This window comes from Penaeus monodon, chromosome 39, assembly GCF_015228065.2.
Source record: "Penaeus monodon isolate SGIC_2016 chromosome 39, NSTDA_Pmon_1, whole genome shotgun sequence".
Lineage (NCBI taxonomy): Eukaryota > Metazoa > Arthropoda > Malacostraca > Decapoda > Penaeidae > Penaeus > Penaeus monodon.
Genome location: NC_051424.1, coordinates 7,282,249 through 7,293,027, shown reverse-complemented (window position 1 = coordinate 7,293,027; position 10,779 = coordinate 7,282,249). Strand labels below are relative to the sequence as shown.

Sequence of the window (10,779 nt, the reverse complement as noted above, 5' to 3'; positions counted from 1 at the left end):
GTGATATTATATTTTCCTCACATTTAACGTGTAGCATCAATGCCGAAATTCATGTTTGTATTAAAGTTCAATTGTTGGTGATATAGAAAATTATAGTTATAGTTAAGTACTTCTGCTCCACAAAATTGCCCTGGGTGGCTCGACCATGGGAACTTTAGGATACTTATTTGGCTCCTGTAGTACTGATTAAGCATGTATCAGGTTCACTTTTTTACAATCAGTAATAGGATAGTATGAGCAGGTTTTGGTGTATTAAAAATGCATCTTACGTTTAATATGACAGGAATGAGAAATTATGAAATAATCCGAGGAACGAGGAAAAAACACTTTTTATAATACAGGTCTTGCATTTAATGTATTATCCTCATCACAGGTTTAGTATAAAACCAGTATTTCTGAACGTATGTTGAGAGAGAACGTTATGGCAAACAGTCTGATGTATAACACTTATATCTTTTGCTAAAAAAAACTCATCTACTTGCAAAGGAAGTGACCTGACTATATGACAATGATTTATTCCCATCTTTTGGTAGAAAATGGTCTATAGTTTGTAAGCGATACCACCTTTTGGGATTACATACTACCTGGGAGTGTTCCAGAAGGTCTGTCCTACCACCCTGGCCTAGTTAAACCTTTTCTGTAAGGTATATGCCACGAAGTTAGATTTCTTGGGCTTCTGCTGCAAGAGTGAGCTAACTGTCCTGTCGCTTCATTCGGAAGCCTAATCTTGCTTCGTTTCTGTGACTGGCGCGGTTCGGAGATTGCTTCACCGTGTCAAGACTCCACGCTTCTGTGGCTCGAGTCTACCTCCTTCAGAATCTTCTGTGTTGAGGGGGGGGGATGGAGGGATGGAAGAGAGAAAGGGAGAAGGAGGGATAGAAAGGGGAGAGGGGGATGGAAGGGGGCGAGGAAGAAAAAGGGGGATGGAGAAAGAGAGAGAGATAGAGAGTGGGGGAGCAGGAGAGTAAGAGACCGAGGGAAGGATGAATGGATGGAGAAAAGGAGACAGGGAGCATAAAAGGAAGGAAGGAAAGAAGTAAGGAAGAGAGAGAGGGAGGAGAAAGTCAATCAGTAAGATCCAGATTCAAATAATTTTTATCCAAATAATATACATTTGCATGTTCACATACAGAAAACCTGTTACACACAACAAGACCGAACATTCCAGAGGTAGCGCTCCCTCGGACCCTTGAAGCAAAATCAACATTGTACTGACATAAACTGACAGCACGTAAGGCCCCAAAGTGCTTTTGAAGGACTGGTAGTACACAGCTCCGTATTCATCCAGGAAGGACATTATGCTGCAGAATGCTGAGTCACGGTAAACAAAAGCTTCATTTCGATTCTTTAGATCACACGAATGGAAATCTTAGTGAATCTATTGCTCTTCGTACGATATATTTAATTAATACTACAGTAAAACGGCACCTTACCAGGACTACTTAGTAAATGAAAAATAAGTCCGCTACACTAAGTATTGATTTCATTATGTTTTGGGGAATTCTAAGATTTACAAAAGCCTTCATTTGTGAGAGTTTGGGCCTTTATTTAGGCCTAGTATATTACAGGTAATTCGGATTTTAGAAATTATTTACATCTTTAGAATTTGTCGCTCGCTTAATAATCAAGGCATGTGTGAGGTATATATAAAACACTATTCTTTCGTAAGACAATGTTGTAGACCTTTTATTTGATATTACATGAAATGATCTCCCGATAGTCAAACCTGCAGTTTCAGATACTTTTTTTCTTTTTTTTTTTTAGATTTTCCTATTCCGAGCATTCAACTCGTAAACATAAAAGTATTCTGATTCAACAGAACATAAGCAAAAACTCAGTTAACCTAAACTTTACACTCCCAGCTCTGGCATCCACTCATAATCTATACTTCAACTCACATAAAGACTTCATTATAAATAAAGTCCATTGAACTCAGGGATTCTACAGATATGAATTAAATCTAACTGAAGATACGGCCATGTTCATACTGCATTCCCACTTATTTCATGTGAATTTTATACTCAACCCGAGTGGCACAAGCGAAACTCGGAAAAAGTGTTATAGACGAGAAACCTACATAATTGTACAAAAGTCATCAAGTATATAATTTACAGTACACTTGTACAATCAACACTCTAGCCCCATGCTGTTGTACGGGACCCCAACACCAAAACAACATGGACAAGCTTGAGCAGGTCAATACCAGCGCCACCAGATTTATTGACCTTAATTACACACGTGCAACTAGAATTATTGCCTACGTTAAAAGCTAAATTAACACTAACTGCTCGAGCCGTGTAAACAATCAAACAGAATCACAATCATTAGCAAGATCACCAAACAACCTCCTCGTCATTGACATATGCGGATATTTACAGACTAAACACATGCATCTAAGAAACTCATACACATTTCTTACATACCGCACTATCAATAACTCTTACAAGCACTTATTTTCTACATACGTGACCGGTGTAGAAAAGGTATGAGTGAGAACGAATATTTTCACAATTCAAGAGATATATTTAACCGGTTTCGGTTATATCGTATTTCTGACGAAGATAGAAACCGGTTGAATACAACTCTTGTATTGTGAAGACATTCATTCTCATTCATAACTTTTCTACATTTATCATCATGAATGCGGTATATACATGACTGGACCAAGCGCACACAACATACTTTATTAAAAACAGCAATACTTGAAAGTTTCACAAACAATGTAAATAGTCATCTCACAGTACTAATATCTGCACATGGGGTTGGTGACCTTTTGAACATAGTGTGCCAGTTTATAATTAATGTCATTGTTTTACTACCTTGCATGTCAGGTGTTATTTGTTCAACAGTATATAGCCTAAGAATTTTTTAACATTGTAATTAAAGTAAAATATATATTTTCCTCCATATGCGTAACATATGTAATATCTTTGTAGCCTTTAGTATTCTTTGTAAATAAAAATAGATATATATTTATTTTATTCAATCTCTACACTCACCATATTAATGAATGTGACATTATCGTAGCATTTAGTATGCTTTAAAACTAAAGATAAATACATTTACTTTTATTCTAACTCTATACTCACCATATTAATGCGATCCTTGCCCTTGCTTCTCTTCGGCCAAAGTTGAAATATCGGGTGAATATCTGGACATCTTGAGCTTCACACAACCTTCATAGTGATCCGTTGTAAGCTTCCTGCGATGGGGGTTAGGGATGTGCTTCGTGTGAGACAGGATCTGTTCACATTGATATGTAGATCCAAATGCTGATAGCAAAGCAAAAGCTACTCTCTTCATGCAATTGAATTTATCAGGCAGTGATGTCCAGCAACTTAATATGGACGCAGCATGGTCGTTCGCATTAGTTTCCAGTATTTCTCGAAGATCTTTAAATTTAGCTGACCACAATGATGAGGCCTGAAAGTCAATTAACTGCATTTCCAACGCCTCAGTTTCCATCCACTCAAAGAGAGATGCGTCCAGTTCACTGTATTTAAACGTGTCCGGTCTGATTAAAAATAAAAACCCAAGGGCCGATGTGTTGGAACTCTTGAAATCTGAATGTAAATTCAGAATTTAATTCTTGCATGTACAGCTGAAGATCAGTAGTGTTGACAGGATGAACTGCAGAGAAGTTCTTCAAGTTCTTGAAGTAACGGAAGGAACCGGTTTTAATATCTGAGGAGTAAACTGCAAGCTTTGCGACAAAAGCCTTCCAAGTATCGTACAAATGTATCACTGTTTTCCCTGCATCTTGCAATAGAAGACTGAAGTCATGTAGATGTTTGGTGATATCTGAGAGGAACATAAGTTTCACTGTCCAATCTCTGTCCTCCAGCTCAGGATAGTCTTGGCCTTTTTCCGATAAGAAAATCTTGATTTCATCAAAACATTCCACAAATCTTGCCAATACCTTCCCACAGCTTAACCACTTGACTCTGCTGTGCAAAGGTATATCTCTATAAACACTGTCCACCTCTTGAAGGAAAGCTTGAAGTTGCCTGTGCGTAAGAGGAGAGTGAACAACAAGAAAATTCACTACTTTTGCAACAGTAGCCATCACCTTGTTGAGATCAGAGCTCGAGATCTTGTCCCATACACTTTCTTGGTGAATTATGCAGTGCAGTTTAAGAATGGGATGCCCGATTTTATCCTCAATCATCTTGGTAAAACCCTTGTTTTTTCCTATCATAACATGGGCACCATCCGTTGTAACAGCAAAAATCTTTCTTATGTCAACCCCTCTGTCCTCAAAATGGTCAATGAATGTCTTCAGTATGTCCTCTCCCTTGGTAGTGCCATACACAGGTTTAAGATAACACAGCTCCTCGTGTATTTCTGCGTCACTATACCTGGCAAAAACAGCCAAGCGGGGAATGCCACTGACATCCACGCTTTCACCCAGAGCCACACTGAACACGGGTGTAGTTGTTATGGCAACAGTTTGCTGCTCACTTACATTAGCAGCCATTTCAGAAATACGTCTTTCCACGGTCCTTGCTGAAACAGGTAGGTCTTTTATCCTTGAGATGATCATGTGCTTGTTTGATAAACCATCAAATAACACCTCAGAGCACTCTAGGAAAGCTGCTTTTATAAGATCTCCATCAGTAAAAGGTTTACCATTCTTAGCAATACACAAAGCGAGTTTGTAGCTGGCCTCAGTTACATTGATTTTGCTGGCACTCGGTTTCTTAAAAACACTGATTTGATTCGCGTAACGGGATACTGCTTTATTAATCGCCTCAGCCTTGTCTGAACAGTCCTTGAAAGTCTTCTCGTGTTTTGTTTCAAAGTGTCTTTTAACACTCGATGTGCGGCACACGACATCCTCGCAGCAGAGAGCACACACAGCACGATCATTCTGTTGAATAAATCCAAAATCATTTGTCCATGGTGACCGAAATGATCGGACGTCAAGCTTGACTTTTTTCGCAGTAGCCATGACGACAGTAACAACATAGAGTGTCTCTCACGGCGGCTAAGTGTTCACTGAAACAGTAGCGCTGCGTGATTCTGCTTCACCAGCGGCGAGGCCAACGTGTCTCATATTCGTCTACATCTCGTCGTACTCACGTACGCCTGGGCCGAGCACGAAACATTTTCGATTTAATGCAATGTATAATAGGAGAGAATTGTTTAGAATCATGCGAAAATTTAAGCCATGATAGAAATAAAAATGTGTAATACACATCTCTCTCCCTCTCTCTCTCTCTCTCTTCTCTCTCTCTCTCTCTCTCTCTCTCTCTCTCTCTCTCCTCTCTTCTTCCTCTCTCTCTCTCTCTCTCCCCCTCTTCCTCTCTCTTTTTTTCTCTAAATCTCTCTCTCCTCTTCTCTCCTCTCCCCCTTTTTTGTCATTTTTTTAAAACATTTCTTTGCTCCTTCAAGAGGGAGTGCCAAGAAAAGACTCTGCGTCCCAAAGCTGGCCCGTCCCAAAAGGCTGTTGACCTCTGTCTACACCCCAAAATACCCCCCTTACGCTCTCATTTTTTAACTCAAATCCATCCTCCCGGGCTCCCCACATACATGAGAAAGAGAGAGGGGAAGGATTGAAAGGAAAAGGAGAGACAATGGAAGGAGGGGAGGAGAAAGATTTTGAAAAGGAGGGGAGAACAATGGAGAGAGAGAGAAAAGGAGGAGAGAGAGAGAGAAGGGGAGAGAGACAAAGAAGAGAGTGAGAAGAGAGACAAAAGAGAGAAAGAGAGGAGAGGTTTAAAAGAGAGAGAGAGAAGAAAAGGAGGAGAGGGGAAAGAGGAAAAAATGGAGAAAGAGAGAGAGGGGGGGGTAGAGAAAAGGGGAAGGAGGAGGAGATTGGAAAAAATAAAGAAAAGAGGGGAAGGAAAAGAAGAAAGGGAGAAAGAAGAAAGAGGGGAAAAAAGAGGAGAAAGGGAAGAGAGAGAAGAGAAGGAGAGAGGGGAGAGAGAAGAGTGGGAGCAAAGAGGAAGAAAAAAGAGAGGGGGCAAGAGAGGAAGGAGCCCGACAAAACGCGACAACAGACAGACAAAGACAAAAACCAACAGACACAGACAAAAGCGGAACATAAAAACAATTTTTTATTGCATAAATACACTTGAACGTGAAAAAAAGAAAACCCCCAAAGATCCCCTCCCGGGTTTCCCTCGAAAGAGAAAAAAAAAGCAGCGGAGAAAGAAAAGGGGGGAGAAATTGTGTGTGTGTGTGTCTGTGTGTGTGTGTGTGTGTGTGCGTGCGTGCGTACGTGTGTGTTCGCGTGTATATGTGCTTCCGTTGTGCATGTGTATAAATATATCAGGAGAATCTATGCGGCATACATACACATAACCAGACTCGCCCATGCGCAGATACACAGACGGAAATACACCTCCCTTTTACGAGAAAAAATGATAATGTTCCACCTCAAAGAGCATATTTAAAAGTTGAAAGCTCTCTTGGCCCTCACGAGAAGACGATATGACGAGGGGGAAAAAATAAAAGGTTTTAGAAGAGAGGGAAATGAATAGCAGAAAGGAAGAGACAAAATGCAACGGGGAAATGAAGAGGAGAGGCGAATTGAAGAGGGGAATGATAAGAGAAAGTTTTCTTTATCTCTCTCTCTCTCATTCTCTCTCCCTATCCTTCTCATTCTCTCTATCTTTCTCATTCTCTCTCTCTACCTTTCTCATTCTCTCTCTCTCTCTCTCTCTCTCTCTCTCTCTCTCTCTCTCTCTCTCTCTCTCTCTCTCTCTCTCTCTTTCTCTCTTTCTCAATTTTTCTCTCCCGGTTTTGAAAGAGTGAAGTAGCATAAAGGCAGAAAACGGGATGCGAAAGAGAAAGAGAGTTTAGGTAAAGACAGAAAACGAAGGAAGACGAGGATAAAAAGAAAAGAGAAAACAGTGAGTGAACGTTTTAAAAGAGAGTGAAGAAAAAAAAAAAAAAAAAAAAAAAAACAGAGAAAATGGAACGCGGGAAAAAAAAGGAGAAAATTAATAAAGATAGGGACGATAGAAATTTCGGAGAAAACGGTGGATAAAGTATAAAAAATAGAGCAAGTAACCTCTGCATAATACAGAGTTTTATCGGATGCATTTGGTCGATCGCGTATGAGAGATAAAACGAACGAGGGAAGAGGAGGGAGAGAAAGAAAACAAGAAGATGAGGAAGAGAGGACAATAGAGAGAGAGAAAAAAAAAGAAAGAAAAATATAGAGATAAGAAAATGTCGACCGACACTTCATAACGAAAGAAAAAAATATATAAGCTGATTATACACGTAAAAGATACTGTGTCTTAACCTGCCTTTTTGCTTATTATTTTTGCACAAACTTTTAAACAATCTTTGCTTAATAAATATCATTTCTATAATATTTAAAACATATCGACGGATGTATGTTGATTGTTCCATAAAGTTTGTTGATATCCGGTTAATGTTTTGCAACGTATTCAAGTTTACCTAAATTGAATTTGACAGCTATTTAAGTTTATTATAAGTTTGTTTATATGTTGTTTCTTTCTCTCTCTCTCTCTCTCTCTCTCTCTCTCTCTCTCTCTCTCTCTCTCTCTCTCTTCCTCTCTTCCTCTTCTCTCCTCTCTCTCTCTCTCTTCTTCTTCTTCTTCTTCTTCCCTCTTCTTCTTCTTCTTCCTCTTCTCATTTAGCCAGGCTTCTGTCTATTTCTGATCGTCTATTCACTTATTTGCATGTACCTCTTCCTTTTAATATACTCCTCATCGTTTTCTCTATCACATTCTTCCCTTTCTTCTTCCTCCTTCTTCTGGCCCTTTTCCCCTCTCATCTTTCCCCTCTCTTCTCTCTTCTCTCCATTTTTTTCTATATTTCTTTTATATTTTTCTATGTTTTTTTCTCTCTCTCTTGCTATTACTCCGTATCTCTCCCTATCTCTCCTCTCATTTCTCTTTTCTCCCCTCTCGTCTACTCCTCTCCCCACTCTTCTTTCTCCCCTCTCATCCCCCTCCCTCCTCCTCTCATTTCCCCTCTCACCTCCTTCCCTCTCCCCTCTTCTTTCTCCCAACTCCCCTATCATTTCTCTCAATTTCCCCCTCATTTCTCTTCTTCCCCCTCTCATCTCCTACACTTCCCCCTTTCCTTTCTCTCAACTCCCCTCTCCCTCTCTTCTCCCTCCCTCCCCCCTCTCCCTTTCACCCTCCCCCCTCTCCCTTCTCCCTCCCTCCCCCCTCTCCCTTTCACTTCCCCCTCTCCCTTCTCTCTCCCTCCCCCCTCTCCCTTCCCCCAACTCCCCCCCCCACACATTTCCCTTCTCCCCTCTCACCCCCCCCCCCCCCCCATCTATTCACCCTCAATAGGTTTATTCATCAACCTGTCAATTTTTTTTTTCTCATTCTTTTAGGGAATTTTTCGGTTGGTGTGTTTTCAATTATATATTTTTTTCAGCTTTTTCTTCATTTGTTTTTTTTTATTTATCTTATTTATTTATACTTTTCTTTTTCCTTTTCTTTTTATTTATACTTTTTTTCTTTCTTTTTTTATTTATTTTATTTATTTATGTTTTTTCATTTTCTTTCCTTTTGCGGAAAACGTGCCAGCGAGTTCTACAGAAGATTATCGTGTTTGTTCTGTTTATACTTTCTTTTGCTGTCATTATCAATTTCATTATTCTTGGCCCGAGAACAAGAAGGGCCAATGTTCTCAAAGCCATTGTTTTGAAGAACGTCTTTCGAAGTTTTTTCGTTTAATTGAAATTCAGCAAATAATAATTCTCGAAATATTTTTTTCTGTGACTAATCGAACTGTGTTGCATTAATTTAATCCTTTTAAAGATTTTTTTTCTACAGAACGAAAATAAAGGAATATTTTTTTACATATGTGATATGTTTTTACTGTAGTGTTTTCAAAACAAACAAAGGGTGTATAGCTTTCTGTTGCCATGTACTCAAAATACAGCCATTTGTTGCAATCAGTCACGCGTTGGGATATATGGTTTTAAGTGAATCTGATTTTGAAACAGTGCTCTTGTGGTGTACCTAATGCACCTGTTACATTAGCTTTTATAACACTATAAAAAAAAAATCCAGGTCGATAGTAGGCTTATTTCTTATATAATTTTAAAAAATCCAGTACGATAGTAGGCTAATTTCAAAATTGGCATCATTGGCCTTACTATTGTAATCACTATCATTATCATTTACCATTACCTTTATTTTTTATATTATATTATTACTTTTATTACTGTTATAATTATTGTTGTTGCTAATCACTGATGTTCATGATAATGTTTTTTGTTGCCACCTTTATCTGTTAATCATTACAGTAATCATTATAGTCATTATCATTATTTTTATTATTATTGTTATTGTCTTTGTCACCATTATTGTTATTGCAATAATTATTACTATTACTAATACAACCATTTATGTTGCTGTTGTTGTTATTGATACTTTTGTTACTCAAAATAATAATTGTAATGATAATCATTCTGTCATTACTGTCATTATCATTATGTTGTGTTCTTGTTGTTGTTGTTATTATCATTATTATCATTATCATTATCATTATCATTATCATTATCATTATTATTATTATTATTATTATTATTATTATTATTATTATTATTATTATTATTATGGGATTTTAAGCATTTCTGCACTGGCTATTCTTATTGCCGTTTTTCTTCCTGTTAGGCGAGTCATAGCAAATGACTAAAGGCTAACAGTTGTCCATCTCCTTTAAAGTTCTAGCACTTTTCTCAGTATTCTTGCCGTCCCCAATAAAGCAGTCTTCTGCAGTACTCCAACCTCAGGCCCAATGTCCATATTTTCAATCCAACATTCAAGATCTTTTGTAACGCTTCCGAGGGCACCAATCACTACTGGAACAACTTTGCACATCGCAGTTCCCACAACCTTTTTATTCCCTTTTCAGATCTTGGCACTTTTCTACCTTCTCTAACTCTTTTTCTGCAATCCTCGTATCTGCAGGTACGGCAATATCAACTATTAGAGCCTCTTTCTTTTCCTTATGAATTACTATAACATCTGGTCTTCTTGCCTGAATGACGTTATCACATTGTACATTGATATCCCACACAATTTTCACGGCCTCGTTCTCAACAACACTCTCTGGGATGTGTTCACCACTTTCTGAAACTCAAGCCCATGTTTTTCCTTTCACAATCCCATGTACTTTCTTTGCCACGTATCGTGCGTCTTTTGTACTCTTTTCTGGGCTAATTTCTCGCACTCTGAACATAGGTATGTTTTACCTCGGTTTACCACACATTCTACACAGTGAGTCGCTCCTCTTTTCTATATAATCTTCCTAGTTTTGGGCCTTTTTGCTTGCTCTTGTCCACATAGGTTTTTCTTCCGTTTCAATCCAAATTTAAACCCCGTTTACCTTTTCTGCTCTCTCTCGAATTGCCCCCTCATTGCCTTTCCTTTCCCTTTTTTTTTGAGCTCTTTGTGCCTTTTTTTCCTTTTGAAATTTTTCTTGCTCCCCGTTTCCCTGTCTGTATGGTTTCCCGATCACAAAACCACCTCTTATCACAACTCTTCTGTTTTTTCCACATAAAAACCTAAGCTGTTTTCTTTTCCTTTTCAATTTTCCCCAACTGATAAGGCCCACCCCCTTTCTTTCCTTTTTTATTTATTTATTTTTTATTATTATTATTATTATTTTCTCTCAAACATCATCATCATCTATCATCCTCATCATCATCAATCATCATCATCATCATCTCATCATCATCATCATCATCATCAATGATTATTATTATCAGTCATCATCTCATCTCTCATCATCATCATCATCATCTCATCATCATCTCATCTCATCTCATCATCA

At 38.4% G+C, this 10,779-nt stretch overlaps 1 protein-coding gene across 1 annotated transcript in view; it reads right to left on the bottom strand.

Annotated features, from left to right (window-relative positions):
- Window positions 1-622: 622 nt before the first annotated feature.
- Window positions 623-10,779, bottom strand: part of LOC119597457 (protein ZBED8-like) — an 11,045-nt gene continuing 888 nt past the window's right edge. Inside the window, exons 2-6 of the mRNA XM_037947031.1 lie at window positions 3,533-4,870; window positions 3,110-3,423; window positions 2,740-2,857; window positions 1,217-1,345; window positions 623-679 (exon numbers count right to left, since the gene is read on the bottom strand). Of these exons, the coding sequence (XP_037802959.1) occupies window positions 623-679; window positions 1,217-1,345; window positions 2,740-2,857; window positions 3,110-3,423; window positions 3,533-4,870 (1,956 nt within the window). The remainder of the gene's footprint in view (window positions 680-1,216; window positions 1,346-2,739; window positions 2,858-3,109; window positions 3,424-3,532; window positions 4,871-10,779) is intronic.